The sequence below is a fragment of the Chlorocebus sabaeus genome, chromosome 10 (genome assembly GCF_047675955.1).
Source record: "Chlorocebus sabaeus isolate Y175 chromosome 10, mChlSab1.0.hap1, whole genome shotgun sequence".
Classification (NCBI taxonomy): domain Eukaryota; kingdom Metazoa; phylum Chordata; class Mammalia; order Primates; family Cercopithecidae; genus Chlorocebus; species Chlorocebus sabaeus.
Window position 1 is genome coordinate 84,923,225 of NC_132913.1, and position 26,414 is coordinate 84,949,638.

General features: G+C 38.1%; 1 protein-coding gene across 4 annotated transcripts in view; it reads right to left on the minus strand.

Moving 5' to 3' along the window:
* Nucleotides 1–26,414, minus strand: part of BOLL (boule homolog, RNA binding protein) — a 61,081-nt gene that overhangs the window by 18,253 nt on the left and 16,414 nt on the right. For all 4 annotated transcript variants that reach the window (XM_073020273.1, XM_073020272.1, XM_007965757.3 and 1 more), the window contains 3 exons: nt 21,675–21,746; nt 11,736–11,783; nt 10,809–10,937 (listed from right to left, as the gene is read on the minus strand). In XM_073020273.1, coding sequence (XP_072876374.1) covers nt 10,809–10,937; nt 11,736–11,783; nt 21,675–21,746 — 249 coding nt within the window. The remainder of the gene's footprint in view (nt 1–10,808; nt 10,938–11,735; nt 11,784–21,674; nt 21,747–26,414) is intronic.

Sequence of the window (26,414 nt, forward strand, 5' to 3'; positions counted from 1 at the left end):
CAAAACAAAAACATGCAAATATTTTGTATGGAAATACCACACAAAGTACAAGTTATAAGGTAATGATGAGCAATATTTTCAGAAAAGCTTTATTAGATTCCATTAAATAGCGCATATATTCTGATGGTAAGTATCCGATATCAGGAATTAAAAATATGATCTAATGCCAAAAGAGATTCTGACAAAAAATCAAATGTAAAACCATTCTTATCTCAGTACCTGTCCTTGCAAACCAGAAAACAACAAAAAGAACAAAATATAGATTTTTAAAATGCCATCATCAATTAAAGAAGAAAATGCCTATGACTCCCAAACTATACACAATGTAGAATGTCTGCCAAGTGCTGTGCAAGTTGGACCAACATAAGGGAGGATTCTGAAGCCTCCTCAGGCTTCAGAAAGGATAAAGATTTCCCTAGAGGTCGATGTTCTGGAAGACCTCCTCAGAGATACTTTAGAGTCTTGAGTGCAGAAGTATGTACTGGTCAGGGTGAGGTAGAAGCAGAAAATATCTCCACAGAGACCCTATTAATAATTAGGATAATAATTAAAATAATTAAAAATCCTGACTTAATAACAGGGGAGGCAGAACTGATGGATACATCATGTTTCTACAATTTTTCTTGTCTACTACCTAGCCTGAGGAATACTACTGCTGGAGGTGAAGCAGGGGGAAAGTGGCAAAGGAAGTAGCAATTGTCACATCCCAATACAGAACCCCTGTGATAAAAAGGGCTTTACAAGGAACAAAAATGATCTCTGGCAAGGATGTGGAGGAAAGGGAATCCTTGTACACTGCTGGTGGGAATGTAAATTAGTATGGCCATTTTGGAAAATAGTAGGGTGGTTTCTCAGAAAATTAAAAATACTATCATGTGATCTAGAAATTCCACTACTGTGTATACACATCCAAAGGAAATGAAGTGAGTATGTTAAAGAGATATCTGCATTTCCATGTTCACTCCAGCATTATTTATAATAGTCAAGATATGGAACCAACCTTAGGCTCCATCAATCGGTGAATGGATAAAGAAAATGTAGTATTTATATACACAATGGAATACTGTTCAGCCTTAACAAAGAAGGAGATCCTGTCATTTATGACAACATGGATGAACCTGGAGGACATTATGCTAAGTGAAATAAGCTAAGCACAGAAAGACAAATACTACATGATTTCATTTATATGTAGAATGTGAAAAAGTCGAACTCATAGAAGCAGAGAGAAGAATGGTGGTTGCCAGGGGCTGGGGATGGGGAGTGAGATGGGAGATGTTGGTTAAAGGGTACAGAGTTTCAGTTCTAAAGGAAGAATATGCCCTTGAGATCTACTGTATAGCCTGACTATAGTTAATAATAACGTATTATATACTTGAAAATTGCTAAGACTTAAGGTACCTTCAACGTTCTCACCGCAAACAAAAAAAAGGATAACCATGTGAGGTGATGGATGAGCTTGATTGGGGTAATCATTTCACAATATGTACATATATCCAACCATCATGCTATACACTGTAAATGTATACCATTTTTCATTATTTACAATTTAGTAAAGTTGAGGAAAAAAAGAAAAAAGCAGCCATAAAAAAATAGGTGGGGCAGGCCGGGGTGCAGTGGCTCATGCCTGTAATCCCAGCACTTTGGGAGGCTGAGGTGGGCGGATCATGAGGTCAGGAGATGGAGACCATCCTGGCTAGCATGATGAAACCCCATCTCTACTAAAAATACAAAAAATTAGCTGGACTTGGTGGCACATGCCTGTAGTCCCAGCTACTTGGGAGGCTGAGGCAGGGGAATCACTTGAACCCAGGGGGCAGAGGTTGCAGTGAGCCGAGATCGTGCCACTGCACTCCAGCCTGGGTGACAGAGCGAGAGTCCATCTCAAAACAAAACAAACAAACAAAAATGGGGGGGCATGAAACAAACAATAAAGAAATCCTAGTAAAAGTATTGATAGTAAATATTAAGATCCAACTGTGGAAATTATTGTTTCAGGACAAAATTATGTATTACAAAAGTAATAAAACAATGGACTTAAATTGGGAGGTAAATGCTAATTTCATAATCTTTCATGACACTGATTTAAGACATACTATGCCCATGGTACTGGTACCAAAACAGACACAGATCAATGGAACAGGATAGAGAACTCAAATAAGACCACACATATCTACAACCATCTGATCTTCAACAAACCTGATAAAAAAAAGCAATGGGAAAAGAATTCCCTGTTTAATAAATGGTGCTGGGGGGTCCAGGGCAAGATGGCCAAATAGGAACAACTGTGGTCTGCAGCTTCCAGTGAGACCAATGCAGAAGGTGGGTGATTTCTACATTTCCAACTGAGGTACCCAGTTCATCTCACTGGGACTGGTTAGACAGTGGGTGCAGCCCATGGAGGGTGAGCAGAAACAGGGTGGGGTGCTGCCTCACTGAGGAAGCACAAGGGGTCAGGGAACTCCCTTCCCCAGCCAAGGGAAGCCATGAGGGACGGTGATATCTGACCCAGATACTATACTTTTCCCATGGCTTTTGCACCCGCAGACCAGGAGATCCCCTTGGGTGCCTACACCACCAGGGCCCCGGGTTTCAAGCACAGAACTGGGCGGCCATTTGGGCAGACACTGAGCTAGCTACAGGGTGTTTTTTGGTTCGTACCCTAGTGGCGCCTGAAACCCCAGAGAGGCAGAACTGTTCATCCCCTGGAAAGGGAGCTGAAGTCAGGAGCCAAGTGGTCTTGCTCAGCAGATCCCACTTCCACAGAGCCCAGCAAGCTGAGACCCACTGGCTTGAAATTCTTGCTGCCAGCACAGCAGACTGAGTCCACCTGGGACACTCGAGCTTGGTGTGGGGGACGGGTATCCACCATTACTGAGGCTTGAGTAGGCGGTTTTCCACTCAGTGTAAATAAAGCCACCAGGAAGTTTGGACTAGGCAGAACCCACTTCAGCACCACAAAGCCACTGTAGCCAGACTGCCTCTCTAGATTCTTCCTCTCTGGGCAGGGCATCTCTGAAAGAAAGGCAGCAGCCCCAGTCAGGGGCTTATAGGTAAAACTCCCATCTCCCTGGGACAAAACACCTGGGGGAAATGGCATCTGTGAGTGCAGCTTCAGCAGACTTAAATGTTCCTGCCTGCCAGCTCTGAAGACAGCAATGGATCTCCCAGCACAGTGCTCGAGCTCTGCTAAGGGACAGAATGCCTCCTCAAGTGAGTCCCTGACACCTGTGCCTCCTGACTTGGAGACACCTCCCAGCAGGGGTTGACAGACACCTCATACAGGAGAGCGCCAGTTGGCATCTGGTGGGTGTCCCTCTGGGATGAAGCTTCCAGAGGAAGGAGCAGGCTGCAATCTTTGCTGTTCTGCAACTTCTGCTGGTGGTACCCAGGCAGAGAGGGTCTGGGGTGGACCTCCAACAAAATCCAGAAGACCTGCAGCAGAGGGGCCTGACTCTTAGAGGGAAAACTAACAAACAGAAAGCAATAATGCCAACATCAACAAAAACGACATCCATGCAAAAACCCCATCCGAAGGTCATCAGCATTAAAGATCAAAGGTAGATAAATCCACAAAGATGAGGAAAAACCAGCACAAAAAGGTTGAAAATTCCAAAAACTAGAATGCCTCTTCCCCTTCAAAGGATCACAACTCCTCGCCAGCAAGGGAACAAAACTGGACGGAGAATGAGTTTGATGAATTGACAGAAGTAGGCTTCAGAGGGGGTTAATAAACTCTTCTGAGCTAAAGGAGCATGTTCTAACCCAGTGCAAAGAGGCTAAGAACCTTGATAAAAGGTTACAGGAACTGCAAACTAGAATAACCAGTTTAGAGAAGAACATAAGTGATGTGATGGAACTGAAAAACACAGCATGAGAACTTTGTGAAGCATACACAAGTATCAATAGCCGAATTGATCAAGCAGAAGAAAGGATATCAGAGATGAAAGATCAGCTTAATTAAATAAAGTGTGAAGACAATATTACAGAAAAAAGAATGAAAAGGAATGAACAAAGCCTCCGAGAAATATGGGACTATGTGAAAAGACCAAACCTACATTTGATTGGTGTACCAAAAAGTGATGCGGGGAATGGAACCAAGTTGGAAATTATCCAACTTGGATATTACCCAGGAGAACTTCCTCAACCTAGCAAGACAGGCCAACATTCAGAAAATACAGAGACCACCACAAAGATACTCCTTGAGAAGAGCAAGCTGAAGATACATAATCGTCAGATTCACCAAGGTTGAAATGAAGGAAAAAATGTTAAGAGCAGCTAGACAGAAAGGTCAGGTTATCCACAAAGGGAAGCCCACCAAACTAACAGCAGATCTCTCTGCAGAAACCCTACAAGCCAGAAGAGAGTAGGGGCCAATATTCAACATTCTTAAAGAAAAGAATTTTCAACCCAGATTTTCATATCCAGCCCAACTAAGCTTCGTAAGTGAAGGGGAAATAAAATCCTTTACAGACAAGCAAATGCTGAGAGGCTTTGTCACCACCAGGCCTGCCTTCTAAGAGCTCCTGAAGGAAGCACTAAATATGGAAAGGAAAAACCAGTACCAGTGACTACAAAAACATACCAAAATGAAAAAACCATCAACACTATGAAGAAACTGCATCAACTAATGTGCAAAATAACCAGCTAGATTCATAATGACAGGATCAAATTCACACATAACAATATTAACTTTAAATTTACATGGCCTAAATGCCCCAATTAAAAGACACAGACTGGCAAATTGGATAAAGAGTCAAGACCCATTGGTGTGTTGTATTCAGGAGACCCATCTCATGTGCAAAGACACACATAGGCTCAAAATAAAGGGATGGAGGAATATTTACCAAGCAAATGGAAAGAAAGAAAAAAAAAAATACAGGGATTGCAACCCTAGTCTCTGATAAAACAGACTTTAAACCAACAAAGATCAAAAAGACAAAGAAGGGCATTACATAATGGTAAAGGGATCAATGCAATGAGAAGAGCTAATTATCCTAAATCTATATATGCAGCCAATACAGGAGCACCCAGATTCATAAAGCAAGTTCTTAGAGACCTACAAAGAGATTTAGACTCCCACACAATAATAGTTGGAGACTTTAACACCACACTGTCAATATTAGATCAACGAGACAGAAAATTAACAAGGATATTCAGGACTTGAACTCAACTCTGGACCAAGCAGCCCTAATAGACATCTACAGAACTCTCCACCCCAAATCAACAGAATATACACTCTTCTCAGCACCACATAGCACTTATTGTAAAATTGACCACATAATTGGAAGTAAAACACTCCTCAGCAAATGCTAAAGAATGGAAATCATAACAAACAGTCTCTCAGACCACAGTGCAATCAAATTAGAATGCAGGATTAAGAAACTCACTCAAAACCACACAACTACATGGAAACTGAACAATCTGCTCCTGAATGACTACTGGATAAATTACAAAATTAAGGCAGAAATAAATAGGTTCTTTGAAACCAATGAGAACAAAGACGCAACGTACCAGAATCTCTGGGACACAGGTAAAGCAGTGTTTAGAGAGAAATTTATAGCACTAAATGCATGCAGGAGAAAGTGGGAAAGATCTAAAATTGACACCCTAACATCACAATTAAAAGAACTAGAGAAGCAAGAGCAAACAAATTCAAAAGCTAGCAGAAGACAAGAAATAACTAAGATTAGAGCAGAACTGAAGGAGACAGAGACACGAAAAACCCTTCAAAAAAATCAATGAATCCAAGAACTTGTTTTTTGAAAAGATTAACAAAATAGATAGACCACTAGCCAGCCTAATAAAGAAGAAAAGGGAGAAGAATCAAATAGATACAATAAAAAATGAAAAAGGGGATATCACCACTGATCCCACAGAAATACAAACTATCATCAGAGAATACTATAAACACCTCTACACAAATAAACTAGAAAATCTGGAAGAAATGGATAAATTCCTAGACACATACACCCTCCCTCCCAAGACTAAACCAGGAACAAGTCAAATCCCTGAATAGACCAATAACAAGTTCTGAAATTGAGGCAGTAATTATTAGCCTACTAAACAAAAAATCCAGGACTGGACAGATTCACAGCCAAATTCTACCAGAGGTACAAAGAGGAGCTAGTACCATTCCTTCTGAAACTATTCCAAACAATAGAAAAAGAGGGACTCCTTCGTAACTCATTTTATGAGGCTAGCGTCATCCTAATACCAAAACCTGCCAGAAACACACAAAAAAAGAAAATTTCAGGCCAACATCCCTGATGAACATTGATGCGAAAATCCTCAATAAAATACTGGCAAACTGAATCCAGCAGCACATCAAATATCTTATCCAGCACCATCAAGTTGGTTTCATCCCTGGGATGGAAGGCTGGTTCAACATATGCAAATCAGTAAATGTAACCCATCACATAAACAGAACCAACAACAAAAACCACATAATTGTCTCAATAGATGCAGAAAAGGCCTTCAAAAAAAATTCAACACCATTTCAGGCTAAAAACACTTAATAAACTAGGTATTGACGGAACATATCTCAAAATAATAAGAGCTATTTATGACAAACCCATAGCCAATATCATACTGAATGAGCAAAAGTTGGAAGCATTCCCTTTGAAAACTGGCACAAATCAAGGATGCCCTCTCTCATTACTCCTATTCAACACAGTATTGGATGCTCTGGCCAGGGCAATCAGGCAAGAGAAAGAAATAAAGGGTATTCAATTAGGAAAAGAGGAGGTCAAATTGTCTCTGTTTGCAGATGACATGATTGTATATTTAGAAAACCCCATCATCTCAGCCCAAAAGCTCCTTAAGCTGATAAGCAACTTCAGCAAAGTCTCAAGATACAAAATCAATGTGCCAAAATCACAAGCATTCCTATACACCAATAACAGACAAACAGAGAGCCAAATCGTGAGTGAACTCCCATTCATAATTGCCACAAAGAGAATAAAATACCTAGGAATCCAACTTACAAGGGATGTGAAGGACCTCTTCAAGGAGAACTACAAACCACTGCTCAAGGAAATAAGAGAGGACACAAACAAATGGAAAAACATTCCATGCTCATGGGTAGGAAGAATCAATATCATGAAAATGGTCATACTGCCCAAAGTAATTTATAGATTCAATGTTATTCCTGTCAAGCTACCATTGACTTTCTTCACAGAATTAGAAAAAACTAGTTTAAATTTCATATGGAACCAAAAAAGAGACCGTATAGCCAAGACAATCCTAAGCAGAAAGAACAAAGCTGGAGGCATTACGCTACCTGACTTCAAACTATACTATAAGGCTACAGTAACCAAAACAGCATGGTACTGGTACTAAAACAGAGATATAGACCAATGGAACAGAACAGAGACCTCAGAAATAACATCACACATCTACAACCATATGATCTTTGACAAACCTGACAAAAATAAGCAATGGGGAAATGATTCCCTGTTTAATAAATGATGTTGAGAAAACTGGCTAGCCATATGCACAAAACTGAAACTGGACCTCTTCCTTACACCTTATACAAAAATTAACTCAAGATGGATTAATGACTTAAATGTAAGAATTAAAACCAAAAAACCATAGAAGAAAACCTAGGTAATACCATTCAGGACAGAGGCATGACTAAAACACTAAAAGCAATGGCAACAAAAGCCAAAATTGACAAATGGTGTCTAATTAAACTAAAGAGCTTCTGCACAGCAAAAGAAACTATCATCAGAGTGAACAGGCAACCTACACAATGGGAGAAAATTTTTGCCATCTATCCATCTGACAACAGGCTAATATCTAGAATCTACACAGAACTTAAACAAATTTACAAGAAAAAAAAACGCCATCAAAAAGTGGGTGAAGGATATGAATAGACACTTCTCAAAAGAAGACATTTATGTGGCCAAAAAACGTATGAAAAAAAGCTCATCATCACTGGTCATTAGAGAAATGCAAATCAAAACCACAATGAGATACCATCTCATGCCAGTTAGCATGGCGATCATTAAAAAGTCAGGAAACAACAGATGCTGGAGAGGATGTGGAGAAATAGGAATGCTTTTACACTGTTGATGGGAGTGTAAATTAGTTCAACCATTGTGGAAGACAGTGTGGCAATTCCTCAAGGATCTAGAACCAGAAATACCATTTGACCCAGCAATCCCATTACTGGATATATATCAAAAGGTTTATAAATCATTCTTCTATAAAGACACATGCACATGTATGTTTATTGCAGCACTATTTACAATAGCAAAGACTTGGAACCAACCCAAATGCCCATCAATGAGAGACTGGATAAAGAAAATGTGACACATATACTATGGAATACTATGCAGCCATAAAAAAGAATGAATTCATGTCCTTTGCAGGGACATGGATGAAGTTGGAAACCATTATTTTCAGCAAACACAGGAACAGAAAACCAAACTGCATGCTCTCACTCATAAGTAGGAGTTGAACAATGAGAACACATGGACATAGGGAGGGGAACATCACACACCAGGGCCTATTGGTGGAGGGAGGCAAGGGGAGGGATAGCATTAGGAGAAATACCTAATGTAGATGATGGGTTGATGGGTGCAGTAAACCACCATGGCACACGCATACCTATGTAACAAATCTGCACGTTCTGCATATGTATCCCAGATCACGAAGTATAATAACAAAAAAATGGTCCTGGGAAAACTGTGTAGCCATATATAGAAAATTGAAACTGGACCCCTTGCTTACACCTTATACAAAGATTAACTCAAGATGGATTAAAGACTTAAGTGTAAAACCCAAAACTACCAAAACCATAGAAGGACTGGGTGTGGTGGCTCATGCCTGTAATCCAAGCACTTTGGGAGGCCGAGGTGGGCAGATCACAAGGTCAGGAGATTGAGACCATCCTGGCTCACATGGTGAAACCCCGTCTCTACTAAAAATAAGAAAAAATTAGCTGGCTGGGCGAGGTGGCACGTGCCTGTAGTTCTAGCTACTCAGGAGGCTGAGGCAGGAGAATCACTTGAAGCTGGGAGGTGGAGGTTGCAGTGAGCTGAGATCACGCCATTGCACTTTAGTCTGGGTGATGGAGCGAGACTCCGTCTCAAAAAAAAAAAAAAAAAAAAAAAAAGAAACCAAAACAAACACACACACACACACACACACACACACACACACACACAAACCATAGAAGAAAATATAGGCAATACCATTCATTCAGGACTTAGGCACAGGCAAAGACTTCATGATGAAAACATTAAAAGCAATTGCAACTAAAGCAAAAATTGACAAATGGTTTTTAATTAACTAAAGAGCTTCTGCTCAACAAAAGAAATTATCATCAGAGTCAACAGACAACCTACAGAATGGGAGAAAATTTTTGCAATCTATCCATCTGACAAAAGTCCAACATCCAGAATGTACAAGGAACTTAAACAAATTCACAAGAAAAAAAAAAGAACCTCGTTAAAAAGTTGGCAAAGGACATGAACAGACACTTCTCAAAAAAGACATTTATCCAGCCAACAAACATAAAAAAAGCTCAACATCACTGATCATTGGAGAAATGCTAATCAATACCACAATGAGATACCATCTCATACCAGTCAGAATGGCGATTATTAAAAAGTCAAGAAACAACAGTTGCTGGTGAGGCTGTGGAGAAATAGGAATGCTTTTATACACTGTTGGTGGAAATGTAAATTAGTTCAACCATTGTTGAAGACAGTGTGGTGATTCCTCAAAGACCTAGAGGCAGAAATATCATTTGACCCAGCAATCCCATTACTGGGTATATACCTAAAGAAATATAAATCATTTTACTATAAAGATACATGCATGTATATGTTCATTGCAGCACTATTCACAATAGCAAAGACATGGAATCGACACAAACGCTCATCTGTGATAGACTGGATAAAGAAAATATGGTACATATACACCATGGAATGCTATGCAGCCACAAAAAGGAACGAGATCATGTCCTTTGCTGGAAGGAGCTGGAAGCCATTATCCTCAGCAAACTAACATAGGAACAGAAAACGAAACATCGCACATTCTCACTTGTAAGTGGGAGCTGAACAATGAGAACACATGGACACAGGGAGGGGAACAACACACAGTGGGACCTGTTGGGGGCTGGGGAAGGGAAAGCATCAGGAAAAATAGCTAATGCGTGCCAGGCTTAACACCTAGGGGATGGGCTAATAGATGCAGAAAACCAACATGGCACAGGTTTACCTAGGTAATAAACCTGCACATCCTACACATATATACTGGAACTTAAAATAATATAAAATAAATAAAATATAAAATAAAACATACCATGCACAGTTCCTGGCACACAGATGGTGAAGCTATAAGTAATGGATCAGTAATATAATTTAAAGATGCTGAAGAGGATATTAAAATTTGTAATTATAAATTTAATTTACATTTTTGTAGGAAGAATTTTTTTAGAGATTTTTTTCTTCTTCATCTTAATTATATGCTTTTGACTATTAGAATGTTAGTAACAATACAGATTGACAGGCAACATGAGAATGCAGAGTATTTGGAATTTTACTATTTCAAAAAGATCAAATCAAAGATTAGCAAAGTGGAGTGAATGGTTGATTTGGGGAACGGTTCAGAACTAGTTAGTGAAAAAGTCTAAGATGTTGGCATTCTTAGATATAAGAAAGGGGAAGAGATTGGAATAAATCAACAAAACAGAAGATGAAGCAGTTTCAATGAGGGTCGTGAACAAATTTAAAAAAGAAAAAGAAATAAATATTAACATGAGGTAGTTATAGATCAATTACTTTAAGACTAATACATACCTCTGGAACTGAAGTTTCCATCAGAGACAGTGGAGGAGGAACACATCCACCATCTTGTGCAATTTCCACTGGTTGATAAATAACCTCAGAAGGTTGCAGGTATAAGAAGGGAGCAGAAGAGGCAGGAGGCTAAAACACAAAACCACATTTCTAATTCAAATACGATTACTTATTTCTGTTAAACCAAATGACTTAGCCAACAGATGAGAGAAGTATTTGCTTTATATTTTACTAAATTTTTTTTTTAGGAATAGCACACAAGTGTCTCAGCAATGGATCAGAAACTAATCTGTTATAAATTCCAGTTGTGTAGATGTAAATAATCTTATCACTGGTAAGCACTAAAACTTCTTAATGACTCAGAACCTCATATATAAATTCAGATAATAATTATGGTTATATTAATATCACCAGTAAAGGTTGTAATAAAGTGACCTATGGTATTTAAATTGACATAAATGTCTGCTCTCAGCTCTGTGACTTCTAAAGGAAGTGGGAAAATGTCATTAAACAATTTTTTGGTGAAGTACTGTTTGTCACCAAAAGTTGGAAAATAGAATACTTATTTAGGAATGGAATAAAACTGAAGCCAAATCCAAGTGAAGCTAGAAAAATGCTAAATTTTCAAATAATACTAATAGTAAAAAAGAGTAAGTTTTCATGTTTATACAGTACACATTTATAAAATGCTTTCACTTATGCATTATCATTTGATATTCACAAAAATCATATAAGGAAACTTACACAGGTATAGTATCATTACATACATTTTTACAAATGAAGAAACTGAAAACAAACTGCCAAAAGAATGTTAATAAATAGAGGAAGGTCTCAAATCTAGTTCTCCTGACTTTAATATTCATGCAGTCATCACAAGAATATAACGAAAGACAGATTTAAAATTATATATTGAAAGTTAACATTTACCTGAGGAACACTCCACTGCCACTGTCCTGGTAAATACTGTGCGGTGGCCTAAAATTAAATAAAAGAAAAGAAAAACCCACTCAGATTATAAACAAGGGTTAAAACTAGATATTTACAGGCAAAAATATGAAGTTGAACCCTCACACCATACACAAAAATCAAAGCCATATACAAAAATTAACTCAAAATGGACCAGAGACTTAAATGTAAGAGCTAAAATTATAAAACTCTTAGAAAAAAACATAGATGTAAATGTCTTGACCTTGAATTAGGAAATGTTTGTAAAATTATGATTCCAAAAGCACAAACAACAAAGCAACAACAAAAAACAGTTAAATTTGATTTCATCAAAACTTTTGTGCAAGTGAAAATACAACCCACAGGATGAGAGAAAATACGGAACTTATATCAAGAATGTATAAAGAACGCTTACAACTTAATAATCAAAAGGCAAGTAACCCAACTTAAAAATAGGTAAATGATATGAATAGACTTTTCTCCAAAGAAGATATGCATATGGCCAATAAACACAAGAAATAACGCTCGACACCACTAGCCTTCAGGGAAATACAAATCAAAACCATAATACAACTATAATACACTTCATACCCACTAGGATGGCTTTAATCAAAAAAGTAGATTATAAGTGTTGATGGGCATGTGGAGAAATTAGAACCCCCATAATCTGCTGGTGGGAATGTAAAATGGTGCAGCCCTTTAGGAAAATAAATACTTCCTTAAAAGGTTAAACAGAGTTACCATATGACCCAGCAATTCCACCCTAGTTACAAGACCTAACAGAAATAACAATATATATTCACATAAAATTTGTATGTGAATGTCCATCGCAGCATTATTTATAAGAGTCAAAAAGTAGAAATAACTCAAGCGTCCATCATCTGATGAATGGATAAACAAAATGTGGTACAGTGTATCCATACAATGGGATATTATTATTTGAGAATGAAGTACTGAGACATGCCATGTCTCATTTATCATGACACAGATAAATCTTGAAATCATTATGCTAAATGAAAGAAGCCAGTCACAAAAGACCACATATTGTATGATTGTTTTTATAGGATATATCCAGAATAGGCAAATCTAGAAAAACAGGTAAGTAGATTACTGGTTGCCTAGGGCTGGGATAAGGGGAAAAAGAAGAGTAACTGCCAACTACTCAATTCATCTACTGTAGCACAAAAACAGCCATAGACAATAAGTAAACAAAAGTGGCTGTGTTCCAATAATGCTTTATTTACAAAAGCAGGCTGCTGCTAGAGTTTGTTCTGCAAGCCATAGTCTGATGACCCCGCTATAGACCAAAATGGTCTGTCATTATAGTTCACTTATCCCCAGTTTCTCACTAGAATTAATGAAGAGTGCTGGTTAACTGAAAGAGGATGTCATCATATATAATAAACCACAATATATTATTTACTTTAATATAAATTATGTTAAATATAATATAGCCAGAAACTGACATATGTTAACATTAAAAAACCAGCTTGCAGTCCAATACCTGTATCTTACTTTGGGAATTATTGCTGAAGACTTTTTAGATTAAATGTTAGCCAGAGGAGCAAAACTGACCTCATTACATTTGGTAAAAGGAAGCAAAGAGTCCATCTTCTTGCATGATATTGTTTAGTTTCCTCGTGAAAAAAGAGAGGCATGATGTCAGCAAGATGGCTGACCAGAGATGCCTGGCATTCATTTTCCACTGGCTCCCCACCCCGCCACAAGAAAGGACTAAGGCAATGAATAAACAGCTACAATTTGATAGGAGCATCAAAGGGAGAGTGCTAGAGTGCAGCAGGGGAGTGGAGACACACCTATGGTGATTGCAAATCCAGGAGCACAGCATGGAGCCACTCAGCCTCTGCAACCCCTTCTCTTTTGCTAGGATTGGGTCTGCTTGGAGTCCTGCAATTTCTTATTGCTGGGAAAAGGTACGCAGAAGATCCCCACCAGCCTACATTGCTACTGCAAACACCCATACTCCTTGCAACAGGAGAATCCCATAGTCTCACAGTTTGAAGAGTTGCTGGGAATTCGCGGCTGCGTTGCCCCAAATTAGGAGTACAAAGTATGTACTCCTCACCCCCTCAATCCCACCCTGTGAGCCAAGCTGCTACAGTGTGACAGCATCTTGAGGCCACAGCCGCCTCTGAAGTGCTCCCTCTTCTAGGGGGCCAATAGCTATTGCACGTCTCCAGCACTGGGGTTCCATTTTCATTCCGCCAAGTCCGTAGCAGTGGCTGAACACAACCCCAGCAGCATGGAACCTGAGGCTTAAGATTGGCTGTGATTCTGGCTCTGTACAGTACGGAAACCACCTTCTGTTGCCCTCACCTCCAGCTAGAGGAACAATTTGGCTGACCTGCCCAGGGTGAACCCACTCTTTAGCTGGTCAAACTGCTGCACTCCCCTGAGCAGGAGAGGTCCTCAAGCCTGGTAGCAGCTGACATGCTGCCGGGACGGAATGGTTACACACCTGCATACAGGGCTGAGAAACAGCCCAGAGGTGCCTCATGCCCTGCAGACAAGCCCCTGACCTATCCTGTGCATATAATTAGAGCCCAAGAAACAGCTCTGGGGACTGCCACTGGCAGAAACGTCCCCAGGGGAGTGGAGTGGCTGTGTGTCCATGCCTCAGGCCTAAGAATTGGCCTTGTGCCCACCCCTCTAGCAGACACATCCCCAGGACAGCTGAGCAGCCTTGAACCTGTGTCCAAGGCCTGAGAAGAAGCCCCACAGGCTGCTTCCAGTGGGCATGATCCCAGGCCCACCAATAGCCCTGTGCCTGCATTCTGGGCCTATGGAACAGCCCTAACAGAAAAGTTTCCAGGCCAGGTGATCCACCTTGTGCCTATGTCCCAGACTGGAGAAATAGCCCTGTGGGCCACCCCCAGCAGACATGCCCCCTGGACCAGGTGAGCAGTTGTGTACCTGCATCCCGAGCCGGAGAAACAGTCCCTGACAAACATGTCCCTAGCCAACTGAGCAGCCATGCAGCTGTGTCCACGGCCTGAGAAACAGTCCCATGGGTTGTCCCCAACAGATGCACCCCCAGGTCAGCCAAGGAGCCATGTGCCTGCATACCCAACCCGAGAAACAGCCCCACAGGCTGCCTCTGGTGGGCACTCCCCGAGGCTGGCTGAGAAACTGCATGCCTGTGCTCTCAGCCAGAGTAACAGCCCTGTGGCCCCAAGCCAAGTGAGCCAGACTTACCATGTTCACGTACACAGCCCTGACCTGAGGAACAGCCCAGCAAGCCCAAGCCCCACCACCATTGTCACAGACTCTCTTGTCCTAGGTCACTGAGAAACTTGCAAATACAACTAGAGAGTATTACAGCTTAAGAGACTACACAGAGACTACCCTACTATGTCCACCTAGAACCAAAGCCAATGCACCCCACTGAACCAACACCCCAAAATCCATTCACAGAAATAAGTCTTCCCCTATGAAACCTACTTCAAATTTGAAAAGGTGACTTTTGTACCAGATGTGTAGAAATCAATGTAGGGACACATCAACCATCAAGGAAACATGTTACCTCCAATAAAAATAGTAATTCTCTAGTAACTGACCCCAATCATAGGGAAATATTTGCATATATTTCATACTGCCAGAAAAAGAATTCAAAATAATAATTTTAAGGAAATTCAGCGAGATACAAGAGAACACAGACATACAATTCAACAAAATCAGGAAAACAACTCATAATTTGAATGAGAAATTTAACAAAGAGATAGATATCATAACAAAACAACAGAAACCCTAGAGCTGAAGAATTCAATGAATGAAATAAAAATACAACTGAGATCTTCAACAATACACTAGACCAAGCAGAAGAAAGAATTTCTGAACCTGAAGACAGGTCTTTTGAAATAACACAGGCAGACAAAAAAAAAAAAAAAAAAAAAAAAGAAGAATGAAGAAAACCTACAGGATTTATAAGACAGCATGAAGAGGATAAATATTCATTCATATAATGGGCATTTAAGAAGGAAAAGAGAAGGGAAAATGTGAGGACAACACGTTTAATGAAATAATAGCAGAACATTTTCCAAGTCTTGGGAGAAGAGATTGATATCCAGGTCTGGGGAACTCAAAGAATCCTAGTAGATTCAATCTAACAGATCCTCTCAGAGGCACATTATAGTCAAATTGTTAAAAGTCAAAGAGAAAGAATTTTAAAAGCAGCAAGAAAAATGTGTCAAGTCAAAATTAAAGGAATCCCCATTATACTAACAGCAGATTTCTTAGCAGAAATCTTACTGGGGAGAATGGATGATATATTTAGATACATTCAAAATACTGAAGGAAAAAAACCCTGCCAGCCAAGAATATTAGACCCAGTAAAGCTATCTTTTAGAAATGAAGGAGAAATACAGTCTTTTACACGGCCAGGTGTGGTGGCTCACATTTGTAATCCCAGTGCTTTGGGAGACTAAGGCAGGAAGATTACTTGAGCCCAGGAATTTGAGACCAGCCTGGGCAACATAGCAAGACCCTATCTCTTAAAAAAATTAGCAGGCATGGCACATGCCTGTAGTCTCAGCTGTGTGGCAGGCTAAGGTGGGAGGGATTACTTGAGCTTACGAGTTTGATGCTGCAGTGAGCTATGATCATGCCACTATACTCCGTCTCTAAAAAAAACCAGCTCTTTCATAGACAAGCAAAAACTGAGAGAATTTATCACCACTAGATTGGCCTTACAAAAAAAATATTCAAGGGAGTCTTACATCAGGAAGTGAAACGATGATAACAACCCTCATGAAACATGCAAAACTATAAAATTCACTAGGACAGTCATTACACAAAGGACAAAGAGAAGAAAAGAATCAAATCTTATAATTACAGAGAACCCAGCCAGAAAAAATCACCAAAAAGAGAAGGAACAAGGAACAAAAGATATGCAAAATAACCAGAAAACAATAAATAAAATGACAGGATGTCCTCACCTGTCAATAACAGCCCTGAATTCAAATGGGTTAAATTCTCCATTTAAAAGATAGAGACTGGGTGAATAGATTAAAAAAATAATGCTACCTAAAAGAAACTCACCTTACCTGTAAAGACACACCTAGGCCGAAAGTGAAGGGATAGAAAGACATGTTCTATGCAAATGGAAACCAAAGCAGGCAGGAATAGCTATACTTATATCAGACAAAACCGACTTCAAGTTAAAAGCTTTAAAAAGAGACAAAGAAGGACATTTATATAATAATAAAGGGATAAATTCCACAAGAGAATATAACAATGTAAATACATATGTACCCAACACAAAGCACCCAGATATATAAAGCAAGTCTTATTTGATCTAAAGAGAGAGGGAGAAACCCCAATAAAATAGTGGTTGGGGACTTCAACACCCCACTCTCAGCATTGGACAGATTATCTAGAAAGAAAATAAACAGGCTGGGCACAGTGGCTCAGGCCTGTAATCCCAGCACTTTGGGAGGCCAAGGTGGGCAGATCATGAGTTCAAGAGTTTGAGACCAGCCTGACCAACATGGTGAAACCCCATCTCTACTAAAAACACAAAAATTAGCCTGGTGTGGTGGCATGCACCTGTAATCCCAGCTACTCAGGAGGCTGAGGCAGGAGAATTGCTTGAACCTGGGAGGCAGAGGTTGCAGTGATCCAAGATCATGCCATTGCACTCTAGCCTGGGTGACAAGAGTGAGACTCCTTCTCAAAACAAAACAAAAAACAAAAAACAAAAACAAAAACAAACCAAAAAAAAAAAAAAACCAAAAACAAAGAAACATGGATTTAAACTGCACCATAGGCCAAACAGATCTAACAGCTATTTAGAGAACATTTAACTGAACAGTTGTAGAATATACTTTCTTTTCATCAGCATATAAAACATTCTCCAGAATTACCATATTTTAGGAAACAAAACAAGTCTCAAAAAATTTAAAAAAACTGAAATTATATCAGGTATGTCATCTGACACAATAGAATAAAAGAAGACATCAATAAGAAGAAAAACATTCAAAACTATACAAATTCATGGAAATTAAGCAACATACTGCTGAATGACCAGTGGGTGAAGGAAGAAATTAAGAATGAAAACAGAAACACAATATACTGAAACCTATGGGACACAACAGTAGCAGTATTAAGAGGCAAATTTATAGCAATGAATGCTTACATCAAAAAATTAGAAATATTTCAAATAAACCACCTTACAATGTACCTCTAAGAGTTATAAGAGCAAGAACAAGCTAAACCCAAAATTAGTAGAAGAAAAGAAATAATAATAATTAGGGCAGAAATAAACAATGTTGAGACTACATAACAATACAAAAGATTAACAAAACAAAAGGTTGACTTTTTAAAAAGATAAAATCGACAAACCATTAGTCTAAGAAAAAAAAAGAAAGTAGATCCAAATAAATAAAATCAGCAATGAAAAAGACATCACAATGGATACCATAAATACAAAGGATCAGTAGAGACTATTATTACAACTATATGCCAATAAATTAGAAAACCTAGAAGAAACAGATAAATTCCTGAACATACACAATCTGCCAAGACTAAACCAAGATTGAAGAAATCGAAAACCTTAAGAAACAAGGCCAAGCGCGGTGGCTCATGCCTGTAATCCCAGCACTTTGGGAGGCCGAGGCGGGTCGATAACGACGTCAGGAGATTGAGACCATCCTGGTTAACACGGTGAAACCCCGTTTCTACCAAAAAAAAAAAAAAAATTAGCCGGGCGAGGTGGCGGGCGCCTGTAGTCCCAGCTACTCGGGAGGCTGAGGCAGGAAAATGGCGTGAACCTGGCAGGCCGAGCTTGCAGTGAGCCGAGATTGCGCCGCCTGCACTCCAGCCTGGGCGACAGAGGGAGACTCCGTCTTTAAAAAAAAAAAAAAAAAAAAAAAAGAAAAGGAAAAGAAAACCTGAAGAAACAAATTTAAGTAACAAGATTGAATCAGTAATTAAAACGTCTTCCAACAAAGAAAAGTCCAGAACTACATGGCTGAATTCTACCAAACCTTTAGGTAAGAGTACCAGGTCTTCCCAAACTATTCCAAAAAATCGAAGCAGAGGGAATTCTCCCTAATTCATCCCATCAGTTTGATTACATTAAACTAAAAAGTTCCTGCACAGTGAAGAAAACAATCAACAGAATGAAGAGACAACCTGTTGAATGGTAGAAAACATCTGTAAACTACCTATCTGACACAGAATTAATATCCAAATATACAAGGATAAACAAAATAAACAACAGCAAAATAAACAAAAAATAAACTGATTAAAAATGGGAAAAGATCTGAATAGACATTTCTCAAAAGAAGACAAAGAAATGGCTAACAAATATTTGAAAAAATGATCAACATCACTAATTATCAGGAAACTGTAAGTCAAAACCACAATGAGGTATTATCTACCCCAGTTAGGATGGTTATTGTCAAAAAGAGAACATAACAAAGGCTGGTGAGGATGTAGAGAAAAGGAAACTCTTCTACATTGTTAGTAGGAATGCAAACTAGTATAACCACTGTGGAGAACAGTATGGAGGTCCCTGAAAAAACTACAAGTAGAACTACCATATGATCTGGTAATCCCACTATGGGGAATTTATTTGGAGAAAAGGAAATCATTGATGCAGAGAGACATCTGCACCCCCATGTTTATTACAGCATTATTCACAATAGCCAAAATATGAAATCAACCTAGGTGTCCAACAACAGATGAATAAAGAAAATGTGGTATATATATACACGACAGAATACTATTTGGCTATAAAAAAGAATAAAATCCTATCATTCATGGCAGCATGGATGGAACTGGAGGTCATTATGTTAAATGAAATAAGCGAGGAACAGAAAGTTAAACAACACATGTTCTCATGCATATGTGGAAGCCAAAAAACACTGATCGCAAAAATCTGTCACCTGCACAGATATTTTTGAAATAAAAAAGTTTTATTTTCCCCCTCTTTCTTGTAATAAGTGATAAAATTCCAAGTCTTTTCAACTGCCTTTCAAACAATGTTTACAAGAGAGTAGCTTATCCTCTGCTGGTCTACACTAGTTGCTCAATTCAACTTGTATTCCTGTTTTTGTATATGCAGCATTTAGACTTACATATGGCAAGAAGGCATTTTTTTGTTGTTGTTGTTAAAGGAAACAAACTCTCAAATCATGAAGTGATGTAAAAGTTTCATATGCCTACAAAGCTCTGAATTCAGGTCCCATTGCTGTCAAAAAGAAATGAATGTAACTCCTACCCTAATTCCTTTTTTATATGATAAAAGTGCCTTAGCATGAGTTGCAACTGTCATCACTACAGTAAGCCGGTTTACAGATGTTTTCCACTGAGCGTCACAATAAAGAGTACCATGTGCTACAAAAAATAAATAAATAAAAATAAATTGATCTCATAGAAGTAAAAAGAATACCGGGGGCTGAGAAGGATAGAGGGAAAGGAGGAATAGGGAGAGATTTGTGAAAGGATACAAAATTACAGCTACCTCAGGAATGGAAAACCAAACATCCTATGTTCTCACTCATAAGTGGGAGCTAAGTTATGAGGATGAGAAGGCATAGGAATGATACAATGGACTTTGAGGACTTAGGGAGAAGGGGCGGGAAGGGGGTAAGGGATAAAAGACTACAAATTGTGTTCAGTGTATACTGCTCAGGTGATGGGTGCATCAAAAATCTCACAAATCACCATTAAAGAACTTACTCATGTAACCAAACACTATCTGTTCCCCACAAACCTGTGGAAATAAAAATTAAAAAAAAAATAAACAAAAAATCCCAAACACCCCTAAAATTACAGCTAGATGGAAGGAATAAGTTCTAATGTTCTATACCACTATAGGATGACTATAGTTAACAATAATACATAGTTTAAAATAGCTAGAAGGAGGCTATTGAATGCTCCCAACACAAATAAATGATTCATGTTTGAGATGATGGATATGCTAATTACTCTGATTTGATCACCATATTATATGTATCAAAACATCACTACATACCCCATGAATAGGTATAATTATCATTTGTCAATGAAAAAAATCTACCAAGCATTAACTCTTTTTTATTTTTTATTTTCTAACTAATCATTTATTTTATTTATTTTTAAAACTTTTATTTTAGGTTCAGGGATGCATGTGAAGGTTTGTTACATAGGTAAACTCGTGTCACAGGAGTTTGTTGCACAAATTATTTCATAGCCCAGTACCCAATAGTTATCTTTTCTGCTCTTCTCTCTCCTCCCACCCTCCACCCTCAAGTAGACCACAGTGTCTACTGTTCCCTTCTTTGTGTTCATGAGTTCTCATCATTTAGCTCACACTTCTAAGTGAGAACATGTGGTATTTGGTTTTCTGTTCCTGTGTCAGTTTGCTAAGGATAATAGCCTCCAGCTCCATCCATGTCCCTGCAAAAGATATGATCTCATTGTTTTTTATGGCTGCAAAATATTCCTTGGTGTATATGTACCACATTTTCTTTATCTGTCATTGATAGGCATTCCATGTCTTTGCTATTGTGAATACTGCTGCAATGAACATTCACATGCGTGTGTCTTTATGGTAGAATTATTTCTATTCCTCTGGCTATATACCCAGTAATGGGTCTAATGGTAGTTCTGCTTTTAGTTCTTTGAGAAATCTCCATACTGCTTTCCACAATGGTTGAACTAATTTACACTGCAACCAATGGTGTATAAGTGTTCCTGTTCTCTGTAACCTCGCCAGCATCTGCTATTTTTGACTTTTTAGTAATAGCCATTCTGACTGGTGTGAGATAGTATATCATTGTGGTTTTGATTCACATTTCTCTAATGAAGTATCTCTTTGTAATTAGTAAAGTAGTTGCATGAGAAAGAAATAAATGAAAGTTAGCTAAGAAAGGACTGAAAGTTTCAGAGAGAATTTTAATTGTAATTTATGTTTACCTGGTAGTGATATGCAGGTTGCTGATAAATGGGCTGAGCTACCATCACAGGGGAGCTACATACAGAACGTGACTATAAGAGGATGGAAAAAGAAAAATTAGGCAGAAGCCTTTAAAATAGCTCACAATAAAATTTATCTCAAATTATTACCTAAACCCAGTCAACTTCTGGTTTATGATTATTAGAAATGTTATTTTTCTACCCCTTATTGATATTATTACCGACTCTACTAAGTCTATTTATTAAAATCATCACAACATTTCTACTTCCATGTGGTTTCATTTCCATAGTAATGCTAAAACAACCATCAGAAAAGTTGCTTTTAGTCTGAAATGTACCACCTCCAAAGATTATGAAAATATAGTTCTAAGAGAATACTTAGAGGAAAATGACAGCAAGACTTAGTGTGACGCTGCCTGTTTCCATTGTGAGGACCAGCAGGAAACAGTTAATGTTTATAATAGTATTTACAACGGAATGAATAGCCATATCTAATTTTCCCACTAGTTACAAATAATCAATGTTCTATTCCTCTATAATTAAAGCAAAGATATTTTATTTTTATTTTAGTAATTTGACATTTAAATGAGTTAATTGTTTGACAAACTTATAAGCGAAAAATCCGTGTGTAAAAAAAGTAGAGGTAACACTTGATTATTCGAAGTGAAAGAGTAAGCCCTAAAACAGATTACTTAAAACCAGATTGTTAATAAAACAGGCAAGTTATATTGCCAGATAGTAAAACTGGCTCTAATATAGCAATTAAAATTCAATGTATAATGTGGGATCTAACTTATATTGTTTTGTTTTAATGTTTGCACCCCAAAACTGAGGAAAAGTATCATAGTTTTGTACAATTCACAGACTATGGTATGCTAATAAAACTGTATCATAGATTAACATTAGAAAATAATAATGTAATTCGCTATATTAATAGATTAAAGGAGGAAAAAAAGGTAATTTCAACAGAGACAGAAAATGCATTTGTTAAAATTCCATACCTTTTTATGATTAAAAACTCTTAGCAAACATAGTAGAAAATAGCTTCCTTAATTGATTTAGGGCAGTAATTCTCAACCATGAGTGATTTTGTCCTCTAGGGAACATCCGGCAATGTTGGGAATTCATTTTTGATTGTCATAACTATGGGGAGCCTAGGGATACTTCTAAACATCCTACAGTGCACAGGACAGTCCTTCACAACAAAGAAATCATCTGGCTCAAAATGTCAACAGTGCTAAGATTGAGAAAGTCTGGTTAAGAGTATCTTCCCACTTACAAAGTATGCGCATGTGTGTGTGTCTATATACATATGTATATACGTGCATATATACATGCGTATGTATATGCGTGCATATATACATGCATATGTATATACGTGCATACATGTAAAGCTTAATAGTGAATCACTGAAGCTCCTTTTCAAGAACAAGGTCATGATGTGTTCACTACATCAATACTGTAGCAGAGACACTGTCAGTGCAAAAACTCCAGGAAAAAAAGAAGTGAAAGAAATAGAAGTATACTGAATCATAAATAATTGTGTAAATGAGAGTTTGGCAGGGTTACTGATAGAATATCAATATTGAAAAATCAAGAGCATTACTATACACCAGCTACAATCTTCTAGGAAATGTTATTTAAAAAACAGCATTCATCAAAGCGACAAAACTATAGTCTACTAAGGATAAGTTCAACAAAAGATGTGTCAAGCTTTTTTACGGAGAAAGAAAACTTTTTTATGGATAGAAGTAAAATAAGACAAATAAATGGAGAGATGTATCATGCTCATGGATGGGAAGATTCACTATTTTAAAATACTGAAATGTCCCAAGTTATTCACACTATTTAATGCAATTCTAGTAGAAAAACAAGGGTTTTTCACTGAACTAAACAAGCTGAATTACAAAATGTATACCTATTCACACAAAGACGTAAGGATAGATGAGAGACTCCTGAAGAAGAACAATGTACTTTAAGATTTCATGATTCATTATAAAGTCAAAATAATTAGAACTGGGCAAGGTGAACAAATACACCAATGGAACAAAATAGCAGAAAAAAGACCCACACACACGGAAACTTAGTATTTGGCAGAAGATTAATTTCAAAATAGTAGGAAATAGATGGATTAGTCAATACATAAATTCAAGATTTAAGATCCAGAAGTAAAAAGTGGCAATACTATAGCTTTAAAAATAAAAAAATAGAATATATTCTTGTTGTAAAAAAAAACAAAAACTAAAAAAGATGAAAAAATCTTGTGCCAGTTTTCAAAGGGAATGTGTCCATATTTTGCCCATCCAGTATGATACTGGCTGTGGGTTTGTCATAAATAGCTCTTATTATTTTGAGATACATTCCATCAATACCTAGTTTATTGACAGTTTTTAGCACGAAGGGCTGTTGAATTTTGTCGAAGGCCTTTTCTGCTTCTATTGAGATTAATCATGTGGGGTTTGTCGTTGGTTCTCTTTATGTGATGGATTACGTTTATTGATTTGTGTATGTTGAACTAGCCTTGCATCCCAGGGATGAAACCGACTTGATCGTAGTGGATAAGCTTTTTGATGTGCTGCTGGGTTCAGTTTGCCAGTATTTTATTGAGGATTTTTGCACTGATGTTTATCAGGGATATTGGCCTAAAATTCTCTTTTTTTGTTGTGTCTCTGCCAGGCTTTGGTATCAGGATGATGCTGGCCTCACAAAATCAGTTAGGGGGCATTCCCTCTTTATCTATTGATTGAAATAGCTTCAGAAGGAATGGTACCAACTCCTCTTTGTACCTCTGGTAGAATTCGGCTGTGAATCCGTCTGGTCCTGGACTTTTTTTGGTTGGTAGGCTATTAATTATTGCCTCAATTTCAGATCTTGTTATTGGTCTATTCAGAGATTCAAATTCTTCCTGGTTTAGTCTTGGGAGGGTGTATGTGTCCAGGAATTTATCCATTTCTTCTAGATTTTCTAGTTTTTTTGCATAGAGCCCTCTCTCACCACTCTTGTTCAACGTAGTATTGGAAGTTCTGGCCAGGGCAATCAGGCAAGAAAAGAAATAAAGGGTATTCGATGAGGAAAAGAGGAAGTCAAGTTGTCCCTGTTTGCAGATGACATGATCGTATATTTAGAAAACCCCATCATCTCAGCCCAAAAGCTCCTTAAGCTGATAAGCAACTTCAGCAAAGTCTCAGGATACAAAATCAATGTGCAAAAATCACAAGCATTCCTATACACCAATAACAGACAAACAGAGAGCCAAATCGTGAGTGAACTCCCATTCACAATTGCTACAAAGAGAATAAACTACCTAGGAATCCAACTTACAAGGGATGTGAAGGACCTCTTCAAGGAGAACTACACGTCACTGCTCAAGGAAATATGAGAGGACACAAACAAATGGAAGAACATTCCATGCTCATGGATAGGAAGAATCAATATTGTGAAAATGGCCACACTGCCCAAAGTAATTTATAGATTCAATGCCAACCCCATCAAGCTCCTAAAGACTTTCTTCACAGAATTGGAGAAAACTACTTTAAAGTTCATTTGGAACCAAAAAAGAGCCTGCATTGCCAAGACAATCCTAAGTGAAAAGAACAAAGCAGGAGGCATCACGCTACCTGACTTCAAACTATACTACAAGGCTACAGTAACCAAAACAGCATGGTACTGGTGCCAAAACAGAGATATAGACCAATGGAACAGAACAGAGGCCTCAGAAATAATACCATACATCTACAACCATCTGCTCTTTGACAAACCTGGCAAAAACAAGCAATGAGAAAAGGATTCCTTATTTAATAAATGGTGCTGGGAAAACTGGCTAGCCATGTGTAGAAAGCTGAAACTGGATCCCTTCCTTACACCTTACACAAAAATTAATTCAAGATGGATTAAAGACTTAAATGTTAGACCTAAAACCATAAAAACCCTAGAAGAAAACCTAGGCAATACCATTCAGGACATAGGCATGGGCAAGGACTTCATAACTAAAACATGAAAGCAATGGCAACAAAAGCCAAAATTGACAAATGGGATATAATTACACTAAAGAACTTCTGCACAGCAAAAGAAACTGCCATCAGAATGAACAGGCAACGTACAGAATGGGAGAAAATTTTTGCAGTCTACCCATCTGACAAAGGGCTAATATCTAGATTCTACAAATTTACAAGAAAAAAGAAAAGAAAAAAAGAAAGAAAAACTCAAACAAATTTACAAGAAAAAAACAAACGATCCCATCAAAAAGTGGGCAAAGAATATGAACAGACACTTCTCAAAAGAAGACATTTATGCAGCCAACAGACACATGAAAAAATACTCATCACCACTGGTCATCAGAAAATGCAAATCAAAACCACAATGAGATACCTTCATGCCCGTTAGGATGGTGATCATTAAAAAGTCAGGAAACAATAGATGCTGGAGAGGATGTGGAGAAATAGGAATGTTTTTACACTGTTGGTGGGAGTGTAAACTAGTTCAACCATTGTAGAAGACAGTGTGGCGATTCCTCAAGGATCTAGAACTAGAAATACCATTTGACTCAGCAATCCCATTACTGCATATATACCCAAAGAATTATAAATCATGCTACTATAAAGACACATGCACATATACATTTATTGTGGCACTATTCACAATAGCAAAGACTTAGAACCAGCCCAAATGTCCATCAGTGACAGACTGGATTAAGAAAATGTGGCACATATACACCATGGAATACTATACAGCCATAAAAAA